Source organism: Sphaeramia orbicularis, chromosome 10, assembly GCF_902148855.1.
Source record: "Sphaeramia orbicularis chromosome 10, fSphaOr1.1, whole genome shotgun sequence".
Classification (NCBI taxonomy): Eukaryota; Metazoa; Chordata; class Actinopteri; order Kurtiformes; family Apogonidae; genus Sphaeramia; species Sphaeramia orbicularis.
The window spans coordinates 33230840-33252747 of NC_043966.1; the positions used below are offsets into that span (position 1 = coordinate 33230840).

General features: G+C 39.5%; 1 protein-coding gene across 1 annotated transcript; it reads left to right on the forward strand.

Annotated features, from left to right (window-relative positions):
- The first annotated feature begins 2083 nt into the window (after positions 1–2083).
- tspan17 (tetraspanin 17) lies at positions 2084–21069 on the forward strand. The gene is made up of 8 exons (XM_030145291.1): positions 2084–2681; positions 10513–10563; positions 12404–12550; positions 13281–13451; positions 13928–14053; positions 14312–14359; positions 16137–16253; positions 16509–21069. The coding sequence occupies exons 1-8, from the start codon at positions 2595–2597 to the stop codon at positions 16572–16574; spliced, it is 813 nt and encodes a 270-aa protein (XP_030001151.1). The 5' UTR covers positions 2084–2594; the 3' UTR covers positions 16575–21069.
- The last annotated feature ends 839 nt before the right edge of the window (positions 21070–21908 follow it).

Consider the following 21908-nt stretch of genomic DNA (forward strand, 5'->3'; position numbering starts at 1 on the left):
AAATGCATATGTGTGGTCATGCATTCCAGAAAAAAATATAAATATTGTACAAGCTTCATTAGATCATGGGAGATCATTATTTAAGAAAACAGTCAACCCAAGAGAGTGGAAGATTTACTAAATCCAAATTACACTAATATCGACTTTACCTTTACAAGCTATTAAGTTCTGATTTTGAGTATGTGTTTCAATACCATGCACATATTTCCTGCATATTTCTTGTCTGACATAAAAATACACATACACGCATTACAACTGTGTAAGAACAACAAAGTTTAAAGCTGCCAAACACTTTTGCACAGTACTGAATGCAAATGTTAAGAAATATCTACAATAAATATGAAATGAGTGAGATTAATTTTGAAAAGGCAACAAATTAGCCTCCAAACCTGCAACATTTACTGATTTGTGTGTGTTTCTCTTGTAAACATTGTAAATTCTGAGTTGAATGATGCTGCATGTATGATGTTTGAATATCTTCAACTGCATCACGTGGGTTGAATGTTACGTAGAGCATCCATTAGCAGGTTGTACACTGCTGTGCAATTTAGTCATCATATAATGACTGACAAGATAATAGTGCACGCATAGGCTATTTGACCTGACACTGATCAATCATAAGCTATTATGGCAGTTAAAATCATCCTATCAGGAAAATAAAAAGCTATTTATAACACTGAAGTCATAGCAGGACCCTAAAATGCACCATTCATTGTTGTCAATGTTACTGATGCTTAGATGGCAATAACACAAATGGGCTTCAGTATATTAACCCTTTATAGGGCACTCATAGAAATACTCGAACTTTCAACCTTGGTGTGTTATAGGAGGATCTACCAAGACTTTACTACTTTTGTGGAAATTTTCAACATTTTTTATTGTCATGTGGAAAATCAAGGTCATATTTGGTTCCTTGCTTGTATGTGGCAAAAAAAGAAGAAAAATACAAGAAGTTTATATATATACAGGGTGGGGAAGCAAAATTTACAATATTTTGAGGCAGGGATTGAAAGACAGTGTATGACCAATTAGTTTATTGAAAGTCATGAGAATTTATTTGCCACAAGAAAGTTTACATAATAGAAAATGTTTTTATTCTATGTGTCCTCCTTCTTTCTCAGTAACTGCCTTCACACGCTTCCTGAAACTTGCGCAAGTGTTCCTCAAATATTCGGGTGACAACTTCTCCCATTCTTCTTTAACAGTATCTTCCAGACTTTCTCGTAATAGTTTTGCTCATAGTCATTCTCTTCTTTCCATTATAAACAGTCTTTATGGACACTCCAACTATTTTTGAAATCTCCTTTGGTGTGACGAGTGCATTCAGCAAATCACACACTCTTTGACGTTTGCTTTCCTGATTACTCATATGGGCAAAAGTTTCTGAAAAGGTATGGATAATAGTGTTAGGTATGATTATGACATCAATATATGTTTGGTTTCAAAACAATTGACGTAGTGCCTGCTGAGAAAAAACAACTAAATGTTCATTGTAAATTTTGCTTCCCCACCCTGTATTAAAAAAAAAAATACGAGAAAAACACATGCAAGTTGAAAAGAACATGTATTTTAGAACATTACAACAACATAAATGCTGATCCAGACATCTGTCAACATACACATTATCCCTTTGAACATCATTACTTACATTTAATACCATAACAAAGCAGGTGCACTCACTGTTCATGCAGAGGTGGACCATCCAGACCCTGTAGACCACATTGGACCTGAGACTGTTGACTCGCTGTCTTGTAATGTGTATGGAAATGACCAAAAATAGTCAGTTGCTCTATAGAGGATTAACTTTACATTCAACTTGGATACTGTAAATGAGGGATTAAATAGATAAACATGAGACAAATGTGGCCCTTTTTTTTAGTGGCATATCCTTTTTCCTCCAATTTGCATGATCAAACCACTAAACCCTGCAGCACCTGTTCACTGTTGAACACAGACAGCAGTGACTAAATCTGTTGGGCAGAACTGGGATGATTTAGCTTTGCTTCGTTTTGCTTTCCGCTTCCCTTTGGCACCAGGCAGGTGAAAACCTCCACAGAGACACAAGAGGCCGCTCTTGAGGTGAAAAGGGCGAAAGGCAGCTCAGTGGTTTCCTCGTTTGACAGCAGGGGCTTGTTTTACAGCACAAAACAACAAGGATGAAGATTTCAAGCGGCGATGCAGAAACAGAGATAATCGAGGGGACGCTTAGCTAGCTGAAAGGCCACCAGCTTCACCCTGATCTCCTGGTGTGTGCTGACAATTTAACATCGGCCAACTTCAATATCGACTGAACTGCAGATGAATGTCTGTGCCTTAAGTGTCCCTACAATTGTTGTTGTTAGCTGCTAATGCTAACCATAGAAGTTGCGAGCTAGCTGGCCTAGCAAGCTAATGGTTAAATCGAGGATAAGATAATTAGCTGTGTATGTGTGATTTTCTTAATGCTGTACTGGTGTGTAAAGTCGACGTTGTGTAGCTAATGGAGCCAGGCTGCTTTAGCTTTTGTAGTTTAAGAACTGCGGCTTTGGCTAAACATTTAAAGTACAAACCGTACTAGTCACCTAGCCTGCAAGTTAGCACCTATCCCTGGAAGAATGAGTAGAAAACACCATCATTTTAAAGGAGCCGAAGTCAGCTGCTGCGTCAAATACTTCTTATTTGGATTCAACATTATATTTTGGGTAAGTCCATATTGTGTTTGTACCGTTTTACTCTACATATATGAAGAAAAATAGGTATAATGTGGCTAAATAACAATTACCTTAAACATTGTGATAAAGTTAGCATAACGTTGGATTAGCACCATTTGATACTGGCGAAGTGAACCTAATGTAAGCTAACAGTGTCCTTAGTTGGCTTATATTTAGAAGTATTATGTTAAAAAGAAGTATTAAAATGTGCTTTGTGCCATATGTTGTCCTGGTATGATTATTATTTTGTATTCAGACTTTACCTGCTGGGTTACATCACAGTGTTTACTTTATTATTTTAGTAAATAACTTATGTTGGACAGTATTTTAAAGTTAACTCCAGGGTTAATTTCGTTTTACTTTATTTCAGTTCCACACTTTATACTCTTTTAGGAAACCTTTACTTATCTCTGAGATTTTTTCTCTGTTCTTGTGCCAAGCAAAAACTTTTTCCATGAAGTTTACTGTTTGTCAGTCCTGGCCGGTATATGGCAAATATTAAGTCACTCTAAATATTTGATTTGTCTAGACACGTTTCTAGGAGAGTAAATAACCATTTGGTGAAGGTTTAATTATATTTTAGCTTGTGAAAAATACACTTATGTGCCAGAGACAGAAGGTGGATGAGGTGGTTTTCTTCTCGGTGTTTCATTTTGGCAGTAAGCATTGTTAAGTTTGAGAAATGGCATGAGTCTCGTCTGTATTGTTGTTAAGCCCACAACTCTTTTCCAACACCCCCCTCCATCTTTTACCCCTTGGTCTGAAAAGTTCCTCTGTTCCCTCAGCCTCACCCCTCCCTCCTCAGCCGTCTGCACGGCTGGTGTAGTATAATGTCTGTGGGTGAAGGAATGGCGTGTCTCTGTGTCCCAGAGGGTCTTCCCACACACTGTTGGAAGGAAAAGGCCACATGGGACCTGAATACCACCCAGCCCTCCTCTTTTCAAGCACCCCTTTCACTTCTTCTACTATTATAAAGCTCAGGCTCTGCAGGACAGCATTGTTTCTCTCCCTCACACACCCACTTACACACAAAGAGAGACGTGAAAACAACGCCTGGGGGAGAACCGGGTGTGATTCTGTGTCTTCTCCCCTCATATGCTTATTCCGTCAGATTCATCACACATGGGATACATATGAAACTTGCTTTCATACAATTCTATTTTTTTTCCTTCTCTGTACATCACCTCCCTAATATTCATCTTCAGACTGTGTAGGTGTATTGCATCATTTTTTCGTAATATATGTGTGCACACAAGTAGAGGAGGTAATTTGAGCTGACATGAGACTTTTGAAGAAAAATTAACAAACATTTAATATTTTTTCTCCTAAATGAAAAGTGCTCTGTAATTCAATTTGACGGAGCAATCAACCAGGAAATATTGAGTCACAGGCCTATGGTGTTGTGTCTGACTCATATTGTGTTCTTTCAGAATGTTTGACACTCAGGCCAAGTTAACAGTCCTGTTTCTGAGTGCTCTGAGAAACCGTGGTACAAGTTCCAGCTCGCTGGCTGTTTCCGTTAATAATCACTAGAAGATGTTCTCCTCCTGTCTGTGTGCTGCAAAACTGGATTTGACAGACAAGCCAGCGCGTTGGTGAAATGGAGAGAGATGGGGTTTATTCTCCCCAAATCAACCAATTTGTCTTTCCTGTAGTGATGTTGTCAGGCTTGAAAATGCTACCTAAATTGAGACAGAATGCTTGTACGACCCTAAATATTGTGAACAAAAAAAGAGCAGCACAGAGCTTACTGCCTCTTTTCTGTGTGAATTCTTCCAGTGCCCAAGCTCACTGTTGACAGCCAAACATTCTCACCCAAGAACAACACACACCTCTCTCTCGTCCCAAGAATAGACACATTCTTCACATCCACTTAATTAATCACATTTTCTGCCTGAGCTGCTGAAATGTTTGGAGGCTCTGCATGCTGTAATTAAGAGCTTGTTAAGCTGTAACCAAGTTGCTGAGTTGGTTGGATGCAGGCTGTTTGTTATTAGCCAGCTACATCTCTAAGTGTCTGCTCACATTTGGCACATGGGGCCATCCCATCACAGGTGGACAGCCGCAGAGTGTTAATGCAGTTCCCTCTCTTGGAACCCCTTTCAGAGATGGCCAGGCATGGATCTGTCTCATAGTGTATGTATGACGTGTGAACACAGATGTGTCTCTGGTTACTAAGGAATGTTTCCGTGTAGGCTATGTGTAGTATGATAAGGCTGAGCAAATACAGCTCATGTCTATATCTAAGACAGGACACAAAATAAGAGCCATTTTCTATGCGTAGGTCTGAGGACAAATGTGTATTTTTTCATTTTAGTAGTGTTTGCAGTTGCTCACAGATAAAATCAAATGTGAGCTGAGAAGCAAACTCTATTCACAGGGGCCCAAACCCTTCTCTGATTTGGTCTGATTTCTGTCCTGATACTCTGCAACAACTGCAATCTGTCTGAGTTGGTCTATACAATATCCTGATATATCCGAAGATAACTGCACTGAAACGGAACCTAACCTTCCCTCCATTACAGTCCATTCAAGTCATTTTATCCCCGAGTTAGACTGAACTTTTGTTCGAATGGGGCTGGGGTTTGTTGTAATTGTATTGATTCTGGTTCTACTTCAAGTCCCTGTTTCAGTTCCAAAATGGTGTAGAAAAAAAGAAAACTGGTCAATTGTGGCTTTTTTTCTTCTAAATGTTTAGTATTCAAAAAGTAAATAGCAGCCCATTAAGTATTACTTACTAAAATCATACAGTGAAAGTATATGATCCACAGGCATGTGTGTGTGCATCTTAAAAACATCTTCAACATAGATCACTTTGATAAATTAACCTTTGGTGTTCTGATGGCATCCATCCATCCACATCACAGCTGCTTATCATCTGTTTTCATTTGTTCTGTATTTTATCTGTCAATAAATATGTTTTCTACATGTAGATTTTATTTATGTGTGAATTTGGAACATTTTCAGCTGACAGTGTAAATTTAGTGATTTATTTTTTTTAATTTTTGCGTTATTTTTTTTTTCTATTTGTATAAACAATGCAGTCTGTGATCAGTTAAGGCTGGACTTGGAGAAGCAGAGCACAGGCTATGGCGTAGGAGATGTGACTGCTCCAAAATGTAACTACCAATCACAGCCACAGTGTTGACAGATATCATATGATTATTGTAGGAGCTGTGATTGTCTATTTGACTTTTCTCTTGCAAGGTAGTAAAGCTTGTTAAGATTTTAACTTCTCACACAATGCTGTGGGACAGTTGTAGCAATATTGACGTAACCAGAAGAACGTCAGCTAAAAGCTCAATGAAACCAATCTTTGGAAAACAGAACACAACTCCAACAACAAGCATTTAAAATACGCAACTATCTAAAACAAGCTAACAGTCAGAAACCAGTGGATGTCATGAATAATTTCATTAAACAATAAACAGTAAAAGTGTTATCTGTCTACCGTTAAAACTCACTGAACGAGCCAAAGACGAGCAAAAATAAGTCACATTATGACGCAGTGATTCAGAATTTTGTCTTACCTTTGCTGGTTTCTGATCATAACTTGGTTTTGTATGAATGAAGACAAACAAAACCTCTGTCTTTTTAGTCATAGCTAAAAACATTAGCGCACAGCAAGCCTCACCTTTTATGCATGAATACAAAGCAGCTATAGAGTTGTTACTGCAATGAGACTAAAAGTAATAATATCAGATGAAACCTCAGCTCAATGAACATGTGTTTAGCCTATCGTCTCAGCTGTGGCGACGGTAACCGGCAAAATAGAAGTTACATGCTATAACTAATCTGCCAGCTTGATTCTTCAGTATCAGGGCCAGAGATGTGAACTCAGAAGTGTTCTCTTGCTGTGGAGTGTCACATTTTGTTCACCCTCTGGCAGTGCCATCACTATATCATCAAGAAAGGCCATGTTAACACAGTAGGCCTCATTAGAAATTTAGCATAATAGCGAGTCAGTGAAAGGGCAGACAGACTAGAGCGCATCTGTAGCCTGTGCATGCATGTGCATTCACGCTTGGAGCTTGGGTTGTCTTCTAGTTAGTTGAGGTTAATGGGATCAGCTGGCTTAGGGAGACATCTTCTCAAGTGTTGATAATCTCTGTGTCCACATGGAGAAGAACCCTTCACACTACTTCACAGTGGGACACAAACATCCTAAAGGAGTACTTGACAGGGGAATAACCTGCACGGCCTGATTTTTAATAACAAGGCAAGATACAAGGACATTTAGGTCCAGACTGTGTTTATTTGTTCAGTGATAAAATGTGGAAGCACAGTGATAAAAGCACACGAATTAGGTAGAAGAAAAAAAATAAGCAGAAGAAAGGCAAAACAAATTACTCACCAGAGCAGGTGAGATTTAAAGAAATGATTCCTCCCGGGGCTTTTAAAACATCATGTCCCCAAACAAACTGAGGCAATGAAGTGTAAACTAAGCAAGAACAAACAGAAAGTCCATTACACTATGCTGTCCTTGTTTTTTTTTTTTTTTTTTTTCTTCTCTCTCTCTCTTTTAATTGTTAAGAGATTCAAGGACACAGACAATCTTGTGGAATTTTCACCTCGTTAAATTTTCATACTATGCAAACAGAAATCATGAGCACAAAATAAGTGTTTTTCCCTTTTTCAGAATTAAGTTCAGGTGTTCTGTGGGTTTGCCAGCGACTGACCTGAATCTGCCTCTTGGTGCGCACATTACACTGTGGGAAAAGTCTGATAAAAAGGCACCAACGCAAATGCTGTACAAAGGCAGGTTCGCTTAAGACTCAATGTAGTCATTCAGTCAAGTCCACTCCAATCCAAACCTTATTGTCCCACGGGGGAAGTTTTGTGCGTAGGAAAAACAGAGCACACGTTAACAGGATATGCTTTCTAGGCTTACATGTTTTGATTTTTGCACAGTAACAGCTTTGTCACACTGTTTGGTAACTTTGGGTTAAGTGCAAGATTTTCTGGTCGAAAGTTTTGGATTTTAGTTTATCTTGAATGTTTGCTTTAAATTATATTTTTACCTTTTTCCCCTCAATGACCAACCTGTCATGTTTTTGTGTAATGAACCTCTATGTATCACAAATTCACGTATGGGAGTCATCAATGACTCAGACAGACTGGAATACAGAAATGCATTTGTACGAGAAAAGCTGTGTCACAAAATGCTGCTTTCAAAACTGTGGCATTGAAGTACTTTTGGCAAGAAAATAATAGCAGAATTGGCTGTCACAGAGCACCTTTTTCTGGTGGGTGCCTTGTATTTCCCTTAGAAATTCTGTCAAGCCACTCCACTGAAGTGAGAGGGGCTTTTTTTCTACATTATCAGCTTTTTGAATACTTCACAGGAAAGGAAAAATAAGAGGAGGATGTGTATTGAAGTCTGAACCACAAGGCTTTGCTGTATGATCAATAATTAGACTCATGGCTGTTAAATTACATAAAATACTACATTGCACACAACAGGTGTTTTTACCCTCAGCCCTCGCTGCAGGGTTTTGTCATCAGTTCGTCGTCCGTCTGTCCGTCCGTATGTGCAAAAACTTTGGCGTGGACTGAAGGCTGAGGGTTTTCACATTATGCTTATGTTTATTTCCCTGAATATCACCTTATATTTTTGTTTCTAGCATCATCACAAATATTTTCCAGTCACAATGTTATGATTAATTTTAGATTAAAAAGCAGCAAACGATCAAAGTAATTTTAAGGTTGTTTTATTTCCAAATGTATTTTTGGATAAACATGACAACTTTTTCCATCATAGCCATGAGGGGTCTGAGTTCCGCAGCTGAATATTATCAAGCATTTACTTCAAAGTGTCTACATTCTTTGATTTAAAAAAAAAACAAAAAAAAAAAACGACACCCTTGTATAACACCTCCTTGTGGTTTTAAGTTCTTGGCTTCAAATATAATATGCAAGACTAGTTTAATGTCTGAAGTGGGACTACCAGAGTTAGGCCATCAAACCTCGACTGCTCAGGCAGTAGATTATCATTTTTTTAACATTTAGTTCCAGCTTTTGGTAAAAAATTGAGTTATGCCATTTTCTGAAGTCATGCATATTTCATTCTCTGTCATTGAATTTGTGAAATTCAAAGGTCGACAGTAGGAATTTGAGGAAGTTTGCAAATTTAAGGGTTTCCTCTTGCACCAGTGATTTTGGTCTCACTGAGGCATTTTATTTAGAGAGAGGGTAGGGTTCAGTTTAGCCTTCGACTTCCACCAAGGACACCTCTTAAAAAAGATGGGAGCACTGAATTGGAAAGCAGAGGGAGTCAAATCGCAGCCAAGAAGCCTGTCCCTGTTATGTAACAAACAGGTGTTGTTTAGTCCCAAAAGGCAGGGCTCGATGCTGTAATGTAATACAGATATATTTTGTTTACATTTTGATTTAATGTCCCTACTACCAAAAGGACAATCATGGATGCCTCCAATAACACTGGGGCTGAGTTTCCCACAACACTGGCAGCATTGAAAGCTCTTTTTCAGGTTGATGAAGATTATATATACATGTCTAATTAATCGTGTTTTATCCCTGTTCACAAACAATAATTATCCACAGTGTCTTGAGACCTTTTCTGTTACATACCTCAGTAATTATGCTGCCAGTGATTTCACTGTTTTTTTTTTTTTCTCCCAGTAATCTATGGATTATTTAGAGGCAGAGGCTAAATGGTTTAATACTCCCACTTCGTCTGTCTAATCTCTTCTACCTGATCTCCGTCAGCTTACCTGGGCTCTTCCTGCGTGTCACTTTCAGTCTGATCCACCACACCCTTCACTAGAAACCCCTGTTACGTAATACCGAGACAACGCTGCAGCTCTCGCTCAGTCACACCGTTATTGTTTAGCATAGTCTTGTCACATTCGTCTTGTTAACCTGAATGAATCGGTCCTCCTAACAGTAGCATTTAACCTTGTTTCAATGGAGCTATTATATTTCTCACAGGTCATATGTCTAGTGTGATTCATTACCGTCCCAAATGACTTTAGACTGACATTTCATCACAGCTGACAGGTTGATGAGGAGACAACCTACAAATGTATGAGCTTCTCCAGCATGCACACTGACTTGTATAATCCTGGGTCCTTGCTGCATTCTTATCTAATTCTCGACGCTAACACAAGGTGGTCCTGAATTGCAGCTCTCTCAAGGAACCACCCAGTGACTCTTCCAATATTTTTTTTGTAAACTGCTAGCTCTACATTCATTCTTCACCCAGATGAGAGACTAAGACCAGAGGGATTTTCTTTAACTCTCAGGATACCCAATCCTTCAGCCTCTAAGCAGCCCAGTGCGGGGACTATTACCTGATATAATTTTGTAATTCACTTTGTCCAAAACAAGTTAAAGTAGCGTCCGCTCTGTATCCAGCTTCTTTTAAAGACTCTGGAAAACAATTTTCTTCAACGGCCCTTATCAGTCATGTTTAGAAGAAATATGAGAAATTTACCATGAGTGTTTTTATAAGCATTTTTTTGTTCCTGCTCTCACAGGCCTTGACAGTTACACTGTGGAAAAAAGGTGATATTTACTGTTTCCACTGATGAAGTCATGAACGTTAGAGAGTTGCTGGATTGTTCACATAACAGTAAATCATGTGTTATCAAACCACACCCTCCAACTCCTGATTGAAGATGATTCAACAACACATCTTTCATGTTTTTCCTTTTATTTCCCAGTTATGATTGTGTAAGACACTTGAGAAATCGTATCGAAAGCTGCATTTGACATGTTTTAGACTGGAATGTCAGTGAGTCATGATGGGTATGGTAACGTTCAGTCTGACAGTGGAGTCTCCTGTGTGTGCTTTGTTTTACAGTTACTAGGAGCAGCATTCTTGGGCATAGGCCTGTGGGCATGGGCGGAGAAGGTAAGTATCAACATATGCACACAAACACACTGACAAGGTTCAGCATGATTGCCTCAATAGCATATCTTAAATTCCTCCCACATACCTGGCGGAATAAGCTGAAAATATGATTTGCCGGGGAGCATCTGATGAAAATGGGGTTATCAAGAGAAGTGGCGTGAGAAATGGAAGTGCCATCCCTGAAACACTTTGTAGCACTTAAATGCTTATTTCCTGATGGCGGTGTTGGCAAAACTGTCTCGCACGCCTCAGGATATGAATTATACTGATGCGGCTCCAGAATCACATGTGACTTTTAAGTTTTGTTCAGTCAGTGTGTAGCCAATGGTCGAATTGCTCTGCCAGTAGGTGCTGAGCTCAACAACGGCCAGAAATGGGCATGTTAATGAATAAACAAGCTGAGTAAATTGCCACATTAAGGGCGCAGCTACAAATATGTCCAAAATTACAAACTCATTTGACTGGGAAACATCAGGAGTCCAATGTGTTGCGCTGTAGAACAAACAAGATGTTATGGGTATTTAATGTCTAATTTGCTGTTTATTTTCCGCTGTATGCAAACGGCAAAGATCAGAAGTTGCAGTGGTTCTTGGCAACTTGCAAAGTTTCGTCCAGTTGAGTTAACAGTCAGTTTGTTTATTAATTAGCTAGAAATTGTAGCAGCCAGTCCAGTAAATGCAGCACCAGCGGAGAAGCATGTACCGATTAGTAACGTCTGGTCGTGAACTCGGTTCCAAACAGGCCTACACAGGAGTACCTTTGTGGAACAGCGTGAATAATTTAAAGGGATTAGGCCGGATGATGAATAGCGGGTTCTGGAAGGGTGTAATGGTGAGTTTTGGGTCTCAGTGAATAAGATGATTAGTTTCAAGCATGCTGTGTTCAGCCAGACTGCATTATTATTGCAGGGCCTCGTGCTTACATTCAAATGAAGGCAATTTGTTTCTGCAGTCATGGCATAAAAATAAGACCAGTTTTCCTCTGTCCTGTACAGCTCTGTATAGTGGGAACTCAACGTAAGCAGTTTGAGATTTCAGATTCTTGGGTTTTGATCTGCAAGTGCTCCATGTGACAAACTAACAGCATGTCAACACCGAGACCACACACCCACGTTTACACACCATCCCTTTCAATATGGATGAGAAATGCAGGAAAAGATAACAAGAGATTGTGTATGAAACGGGGCGTCCATGACTTCAGAGCAAGCTTTTGTACCTGCAAACTGCAGCGATGACATGAACCCATCTTTCAGAGAGCCCACTGTTCAGTGTCAGGGTCTGCAGCTTCAGATGATAAACATTGGGGGGTGTGATGATGCTTACCAGATACTGACAGGAAAACATTTCGGACACAGAGGCCTCGGGGCTGCGTGGGCAGGATATGCAGAGAGGAAGCACTGATGTGTTTGTCAGTGTGTGCAGAAACCTCTGAGCTGTGCCTCCCCAGATAAACTTAGTTGTTATACAGTCCTGAAAGATCCGCCAAAGAATGAAATAGTGTTGAAGATGAATCGATTATTTAAAAAAAAAAAAAAAAAGGATTGGAATTTGCTATTTTACTTAGAAATAAATGCACCTCTTGGATATATTTCTTATCAAATGTTGCTTTTTAACAGGTTTCTGATGTAGTTCTGCTTCTCTGAATTGTGAATCTCACCTTGACTGGGTGATTGGTTGAATTCTCACTATATCCCTTTCAGATCTAGTGCTCTTTTTCAACATTAAATGCTCTTTGTTGAGAATTTTGCCACATCCCTGTTGGAGAGATAGTCCGGTTTGATATCAGAGGTATCATAGTCAGAATTTGAGCTACACTTTTATCTCTGTCTCTTTCCCCTCAGGGCGTCCTGTCCAATCTGTCATCCATCACAGATCTAGGGGGGTTTGACCCTGTGTGGCTCTTCATTGTCGTAGGAGGGGTCATGTTCATCCTGGGCTTTGCTGGCTGTATCGGAGCGCTCAGAGAGAACACCTTCCTGCTCAAATTTGTAAGTCGATTCCTGCCTTTACCGAGCTCCGACACTATACTTTATCTACTTCTCACACCTTCAGATCCACACATCACACCAGAACCGAAGCTGTCAGTATAACAGATGCCGTGGTGACTCACAGAGCCAAGCGGTATGGGTGGTAGCGTGGCACGAACATATCTCATATCATTATGTTTCATTACAGATTCAGAATCAGTGTGAAATACTCATCAGCGCTCATAGAAACTGAAAACATTTACTCTTACGTTTTAGAATTTGATGTGAAAAAGCCATGGCAACACCATGTATCCAGGCTCAGCTGCATTGATAACATGTGACTGACAGAGACGAACCTGCCTTGTAGCTGGCTGCGATTCTGAGTAGCTATTAACTCCAGCCGATGTCCATTAGCAGCAGTAAGTCAGGCGTCAGAGTGAGGAGCTAATGTGGCTTTTGTGCATTTATCATTAGCCCCGTCTCCTCCCACATTTACTGTAAAGGGAAAATATAACCGTACCGCTGGGACTGCGGTTTTGCTGCCACACTCAGCAAATCTAGACCGGCTCTACAAATTAGACCTGCACACACACAATACATCAAAGTGGATATCCTTTTTACAACACAAAAAGTTATTAATGGTTTGATTCTTGCCCTTGATAGAGCAGGATTTCCCTGAATTCCCCTATTGAAGTGACAGGTTTATTGTTTTGTGTTTGTTGACTCTTTTATGTGTCATTGTCATTTCCAGTTCTCTGTCTTCCTGGGTTTGATCTTCTTCTTGGAGCTGACCGCAGGGATCCTCGCCTTCGTCTTCAAGGACTGGATCAAAGACCAGCTCAACTTTTTTATTAACAATAACGTCAAAGCCTACCGCGATGATATTGACTTGCAGAATCTCATTGACTTTGCCCAGGAATATGTGAGTCCATACTTATTGACTTATAGTTCTCAACAGTGTCTGTATGTGCTCATGTGTCCATCCACTCTTACATGCTCTTTAGAATGTTTTTGTACGGATTTCTGAACCATTTTAGTTCTGGGCAGAAAGGAGAATGAGTCAGCCACTGTAACTCTACAGGAAAAAACAACAACTTGATTAATATGATTGTATTTTCTTCAAATGATTATCCAATTACATGAATTAAACAGTTTAGATAATTGGTTCCCATGTGTAAATGTTGGGCTCTGTTATGATGTAAAGGCGATTAGATCCACTGTTGTCTGGCCATTTGTGGCTTGCTCTGTGTAGTCACTACAGACTGCAGTAAACTGGTTACCCAGCCAAGCTGCCTGAACCATCCTCTAAGAGCTGTACAAAGACCAGATCAGAGAAAAACAAATGTGTGGCCAAGCTGTTGTGTGCTGCTGAATCTCTGTCTCTTGTTGCCGTCTCAGTGGTCATGCTGCGGAGCTCATGGGCCTGACGACTGGAATCTGAACATCTATTTCAACTGCACTGAGCTGAACCCCAGTAGGGAGCGCTGTGGAGTTCCTTTCTCCTGCTGCGTTAAAGACCCTGCAGTAAGTCATCCACACATGCACGGTTAATTATACAGAATAATTAATATAACATACACAGTGGAATAATTTAACATAATCGCATAAATAATATTCTATAATACTTACAGCCATTATTATGTCATTCAAATTGAATTGCTCCTACTGTGACTGAGACATTTTAAGAGTCTCTTTAAGTCCCACTGACTGACCAGAAGGTGAAATCATTTTTAAAAAAAACAGTATTTTTGACATTACTGTGTTTTGTTTTGTTTTTTTCAGGAGGATGTCATCAACACACAGTGTGGTTATGATGTTCGGCTTCAAGGGGTTGGTATCAGACACATCTTTCTAACTTTTATAGATGGTAAATGGACTGCATTTATGTTGCACTTTTCTATCATATTGCCACTTAAAGTGCTTTACAATGTGTTTCATTCACACTTCAGTGGCACAGCTTCTGGGAGCAAATGGAGTTCAGTGTGACATGAACCGTCAAACACCTGAGCTGCACCTGCCCCACACATCTATTCCCCCACATTCTTAACCATATAGTGTCATGGAGTGTAATGGACTATGATGTTATTTCTAAACCTATTATGCTCTTAAATTGTCAAGTAAGTGTAGATTATACTGTATGTAAAGTGCAACTAGAACCTCACAGCTAGACTGATTTCCACATTATCAACAATATGTGGCAGTGGCAGCACCAAGCTGCTCCAGTGTTTATGGGTAAAATGAGACAAAGCTGCTGAGTGGAATTACTCTAGAGAGCAAATTGATTGACGTGCTGCAGACCTGTTTGATTGAAATGATCTTAGCTGCTGTTGAGGGCGGAGCAGCAATCGGTTTCATTCATACTGGGCCTGATTGCACGATTTAAACCGTCTATAAAATGGATTAATGTTCGAAGCTAAACTTTGATTGAAACTCATTAATTAAGATTGTACTTCTTTACGTCTTCTGCATTATTGACGACTAGAGTTAGAAAGAGTTCCTTTGAATAAATCTCACATTCCTCAGCCTGCACACCAGACACAGTGAATGTATAGGGTTAAGAGGCACACAAACTCCGTGCCTCTTGCCTTAATAACAGATTGTTCTTCTAACGGGGATAATTATGCTCCAGTTATAGCCTGGAGAGCAGCCTTACTACACTCTGTAATTGGCGACTCAGTGGGTTATGCCAGTCCATTGCTTTTCCTCTGTGTGTGGGTGTGGTGGTTACAACTCACTGCACTGCAGTCAGAAAGATTGCTGTTGCTAGGCACACTGCAATACAGTCAACCACCTGCCTCTGAAATGGTATGAATTAATTTTCTCTGTGTGCTCTTCTGCTAACGCCCCGGTCATTGACATTTGCTGAAGGTATCAGTGATGTGCAGGAAGTTCCTGTTCAGCTTGTTTATATGGAGTACCGGCTGAGCAGGAGGAAGAACAGGAGACATGTGGAGGACAGCGGCACCACAAAGGCACAATGCTGAAATAGCTTCTGAGGAAGTTCACAGGCAGAACAACATAGTGTTTCCTGCTGTTTTTATTGGCTGCCAGGGGGCTCTGTTCTCCTCCCATTGGTTAAAAGCTTGCTTTCAGGTTTTGCAAAGGAACAAAGGGTTTGGTCGGTTGGCTTTTCTCAAAAAGTAACAAAGAGAGCATTATATTAAGGCCAGTTCACACCCATTCTTATCCCCACTTTAGTGTCATCGTAGCTCTAAATTACACCTTTGTGTTTCCATCTCTGAATACACTGTGTACATCTGTCCGGTAACAGGAAACAGCTTGTTCCCGTTACTTCACTCCTCAACCTCCTCAGATAAACAGCCTGATATTCTCCTGATGTCCAGACTTTGACATGCTGTAATTTAAGAGTGACTCACCTATTTCTCACTTCTTACACCCTCATCAGCAATGGAGGAGTCACCCAACAAAATGCGATCTTGTTGGTTTCATCCCAGTTAGTCATAGGTCAGAGACTGGACTTTGATATAAATCACACAAAGACCAACATCCTTGTGAACGCTGTACCCGTTTTATTTGATTTTTAGAAAATGGTTGTTTGTCTTCTCCCAAAATTCAATTCACTTACAGTCTTGTGTTTTTTTGGAAGGAGCTGGATCGGCAGAAATACATTTACACCAAGGGCTGTGTGGGACAGTTTGAGAAGTGGCTTCAAGACAACCTGATTATTGTCGCTGGAATCTTTGTGGGAATTGCACTTTTACAGGTAAATCAAATTTTTAGATTATTAGACTCACAATTGTTTACATAAGTAGTGAATCTGTAACTAGATGTTTACTTTAAACTAATAAAATGACTCTGGTCCTCCTTTGTATAATCATTGCCATCTAGTGGTGACAACACACAACATCACTCAAGCCTCTGCAGTACAGTGGTCTGCCTTTGTTTAGCTCTAACGTCCATGATCATCCCTCTTTTTTTCCATTACTCGAGCTAATGGCCTGTTTGGCTCCCTCTCCAGATTTTCGGTATCTGCCTTGCTCAAAACCTGGTCAGCGATGTCAAAGCTGTCAAAGCCAATTGGTGACAGGAGAAGTAAGGCGAGGGGGACCACACCCCTCAAAGTCGAGCCAGGTCAACACAGCACACCGACCAACCTGTCCAGCTGTGGGACGGAGAGCCGAGAACGTCCATCTCCCTCTACTCTGCCAACGAGTTAAGCAGCACAAAAACACACATTCGCTTGGACACAAAGAGTTTACTTCCCTGTTTGTCAGTGAAAATACCCTACAACAAACCAAAACCCTCAACAGAAAGGTTGTTTACCACTCTGATGGGATTTTACCCAAATATACAGAGGACAGTCCTGCCGTCTTCGAGGTAGTTTCTTTAATTTTTTTTTTTTTTTGTTTCCGCTGATTTTGTTCTATGGACAAGTGTATTTATGCGGGCGCAATTGCACAAGGACTCCTATCATCTGGGAGATTGGAAGCCATGCTTGACAGACAGACAGGACAACAAAACAAAGGAAGAGAGACGATACATCCCCTTTTCAGGCCAAGCATTACATTGTCACGGAGCCTCAGTCTACTCAGTAAGGGGTTGCCTATCTTCTGAAAACAGCCTGTTTTTTTATGTGCTCAGCCCTTACTTCCTGCAGTACAGGGATCTTGGGTGTCTGGCCAGCGAGCCAGCAAAACACATGGATTCATCCATGTGGCGTTGTTCTCCATTGTGACCTTTAATGACCACTGAAAAGGCAGACCACTGGCCAGTGAAAGGAGGAAATCATTTCAGGAGAAAGCAATTTAAATTTAACTCGAAATGTAAAAAGAAAAAAAAGTGCCATTAATTTCCTGTGATATTTTTCTCCCCTCCTGTTCTTCACATGGCATTTCAGCACCCCGCCCCAGAATACCTCAGGGCCTGGCCGAAATTATATGCTTTCTGCTATGCTATCTATTTTTTTTTCCATCCATGTCTGCTGAATTTAGATAGGCTAACCTAATGCAGAACCAGTGACAGTTTCCTAGAAAGTCACCCTGTTTTCCCTGCAGTGATTGTATTATCTGTTGATTTACTGAAGGATGTCGTATTGTGTTATATGGAACAGCCTGGTTAGGATGGTCGCTACATGTTATACAGGGAAAAGGATTTAATGATGGAGATTGTCGTTTATCTCTGAGCATCCCTCAGGCACATGGGATCGCTAGTTTGGGGCCTTTTTTTTACTTGATCTGTGTTACCGCATTTGTCTTACACTTGTATGTTTTCTACATATTGAAATAAGAACGTTTATCTGTTGAGATGTTTCCTGCTTTGTTTTCTTTTCTGTCGTAAACACTTAGATTCTTATTCTGCACTGGTGGTTTGAGTCGATCAGACACCTGTTTACCTCGGACCCCTCAGTCGACTGCGGGAAAGCGTCCGCTCATCGTTGATGTTGTTAGGAGCCCTAATGGAGACCAAATAATATCAGCTGGCCACGAGCCGTCTGCCAAGGTTTTGTCTGGCTACGTTTTCGATTTTTATCAAGAATGCCAACAATAACAAAGCATTTCTAAAGAGCCAAAATGTGAACCTATTGTCCCTTTATGTGGGAAGTGCCAGTTTAATTGATGACACAAACAAAATTAAAAAACACCATAGTATCATTTGTATTTTTAATTCAACATTGTATCTGTTTTTAATTTTATTTGGACTGGTTTTTAACTAGATTAGGAACTATATGCTCTTATCTTTGATATTAGCAACGTTTTTAATATAACATGAATGCTGCTTTAACTAGATTGTCGATTCGTAGTAAGCTAATGAGTCTCACATTCTGGCATTTTATCACCTGGTTGAGGAAATATTCTAATTCTTCGTTCTCTTTTTAAAGTTTACACTTTATACTCAGCTTTTTTTTGCCCTTGTGTTGTGCAGTATATACATGAATATATATATAAATGGATAAAGTATATATATAAAAAACCTCTTTGAAGCAGAAGAAGAGCAGCCCTCCCAGCTTTTCGTCTTGTTTATCCCCACTGAACACGGTTTTTAAGTACAATTGGTTTCACTTGGCATTTAACAAAAGTAACATTACTTATCGCAATTGAAGGCTACGGTTGTTTCAGCGTAACACGAGTACGATTCAGGTGAGATTAACCTGACCACACACTCAGACTGGGATCACGGACACAACACTTAGAAAAAAAAAAAAAAAGAACCAACACATATTTTGCATAACAATGCTCACGACTTGAAAGACAAGTAGCATTAATATTCTGTGAACAGCACCAAAACTTTCTGCTTCACTGAGTCTGTCTGTAGAATATATATAGGACTTCATTCAGTAACAGCACCTTATGATCACCTGCTCTGCGCGCATGTCGCATGTTGTTTTCTCCCACACACGCTCGTACTGTCTTCAAACCCTCTACCTGATCTGACTGCACTTGTTTGGAAGCCTGCCATTTTGATGTATTTTTACACTCTGGGCTTGTTTGGAGGGGGGAAAAAAAGGGAAAGATACGACGAAACAACAGCCTCTTCATATTTAGATATTATGAATGTGCAGGTGGAATCATCCAGATGACACACACAGGCCTTGTAATGCAGCAGCTGGTGATTGACGGCGATGTATTGACTTCTCTGAGTTCAAACAAAGGAGTCGCTATAGGAAGAGCTTTCATTTCACTACTTAGTGTCAATAATATTTTAAAGCCTCAAGCAAGTTGGGGGAAAAAACAAAGATTTCTGCCTTAGATCAAGTATTAGAGATGTTAAAAAAAATAAAAAATTCTAACGCTTTTTTTTTTTTCCAAAATCAAAACTATGCGCTTCTTTGATTTCACTTGGCTTTATGTCTCTGAAGTCTCACAGATCACACCTTTCTGTTGTAAAAAAATGAAAGCGGTAACACGCCGTCACTTTGTTCATACATTTTTGATGCCTGTTCGTTTAGTTGACTTAATTGGAAGGATTTGCTCAGGGTCTTTAATACCCCTACACGAAATAAAAAGGAAGGTTTGCGTGCGATAAAATGGAGGACGCAGCCTTTTGAACGATGCCGAGGATAAGGCTGAAGGCAGACGGAGGTCAAAGGTGACAGTCGTGCTGCAGCTTTTATACAAAAACATACTCACTCAGTCCCTCTGTAGCCGCCGCCGTCACCGCCGCCGCCGCTTTCGGGTCTGCCAATAACCAGACGACCGCCTCGGTGGTCACAACAGTAACGCCATAATTATCTGTAGCAACGGTGGCAGGACTTGTCATGTGCAGAAGGTGACTCGGTGGAATACGTTTGCTGTAACGGCGCCTTGGTTTGTATTCCTTTAATGTAGGAGAAGAGGGGAGGGGGAGAACAATGCTAATTATGCTTTGTCCTTTATCATAATGGCCTTGCATCATGAAACACCCTCTTAATTTCTCTGCTTTCCCTGTGGGCAGTTAAATCATTCCCGAGGAGCATACCGTGAATGTATAAGTCTGTATCAGCATGGACCTACTGCTCCACGCCTAGTTAGAAATTCTCTTTATCATTATGCAGAGCAATGCACAGCAGAAATGAAGTCAAGGAATGTGAAATAAAATAGTTGTCTTTAATAAGGTTTTAGATTTTTATTCAGTTTTTTGTTACATCTCAGTTATATTGAGCATGAAAGCATTCCTTTTTTTTCTGCAGACCTACACTACATGGAACCCTTATATGCAATCACATAGCGTTTTAATCACCATATTGTTTCCAAATATTATTAAAATTATCTCTTCTGTTCAGGTTTTCATCCTTAACCTCTAAAAAACAAAACAAAACAAAGCAACTTCCTTCTGCAGCAAATGCATTTCTGAAAAATGTGACCGAACTTTTAAAGTATATTTTTTACGCAGAATATAAAAGTGACTGTCATTGTGATGCTGGTAATCTGTCCTGTGGCTCTTTTTTTATTTTCTTTTTCTTTTTTTCTTTGAAGTCTGCTAATGTCTGAAGGCTTTTCTCTTTATATCTCCTATTAAAGAAAAGTAGCACATCCAACATCTGCCAGTCTTACCTCATCATGTGCAGATGCTGGTCACATCAGAGCCAGTGGAAGCTGCAGAGAATCAGCATAAATTACTTGTTTGTGAGCATTTTGGAGTTTGTTAGATGTAAGCGCTGACACTACCACATCAGGTCACGCCATTCGATGAAGACACACAGGCGTGACGTGACTGGAATGGAAACCGATTTAGTTAATTGTGTGATTAGCTTTACACTTGTCTCTCAGAGTAAAAGAGATATGGTTACATTTTCGATCATTTAGTCACAGACACCACCGTGAAAATCCTTTTTGTTCAGCTGGTCATCATATCTATTTTTTCATACTTAATGTTTTTTTTTTTAATTTTTAATTTCTTTTCTCTTCGATGCAGCAGAGAACACCAAACAAAACCATGTTATCCTTTCATGCCATTATGTTTTCACCTGACTATTCTGATGGGTTGCCTTGTAAAGAAATGTTGTACATGTATAAAAAAAAAAAACTGTGGGACATGGTCTGTTACACTGTATATTGTGCTAAAATATGCCTCTTTCATATATTAAAGGATTTATGATAACAGAGTGGTCTTGTCTTTTGTATTTTTTATTTTATTTAAACACGACTAGAGGTTGAAGGTAACTGTATTTAGTAACTATTTTCTGTAGTGTTATATTTCTATCTCCCCACGGTAGGGTTTTATTTATTTATGTGTGTGTGTGTGCATATATATATTTATATTTTAAGTGACAATATTTTTGGTCATATCAGTTAGTATCAATAATTCAGATAAATCTCAAACATTTCTTTGGACCAACAATCAGCCTTTAAACCAGATATTTAATAGTGTTTCTAAGTTTTTTTTGTAAAAGTCATAATGAGAAGAAAGCTACATAAAAGATACAACAAGACAGAAACAGCATAAGAGACTTAAAAAGATGAAACAAGGATTTATGCATTTCTTTAAAAAAAAAAAAAAGGCAGTTGGGGTTTACACTATTCTTTATTGACATTTTGTTTTCAGCTTTGTAAAGCGCTCAATATAAAAACAGTTAATATACAAATCCAAATAGAAGGGAACTAAGTAATAAATGTATGTATAAAAGTATGAAACATAAATTACAAAAATATGGCTACGAGTAGAAATACAGTACAGGCCAAAAGTTTGGACACACCTTCTCATTCTTCGCATTTTCTATATTTTCATGACTATTTACATTGTAGATTCTCACTGAAGGCATCAAAACTATGAATGAACACATGTGGAATTATGTACTTAACAAAAAAGTGTGAAATAACTGAAAACATCTCTTATATTCTAGTTTCTTCAAAGTAGCCACCCTTAGCTCTGATGACTGCCTTGCACACCCTTGGCATTCTCTTGATGAGCATCAAGAGGTAGTCACCTGAAATGGTTTTCA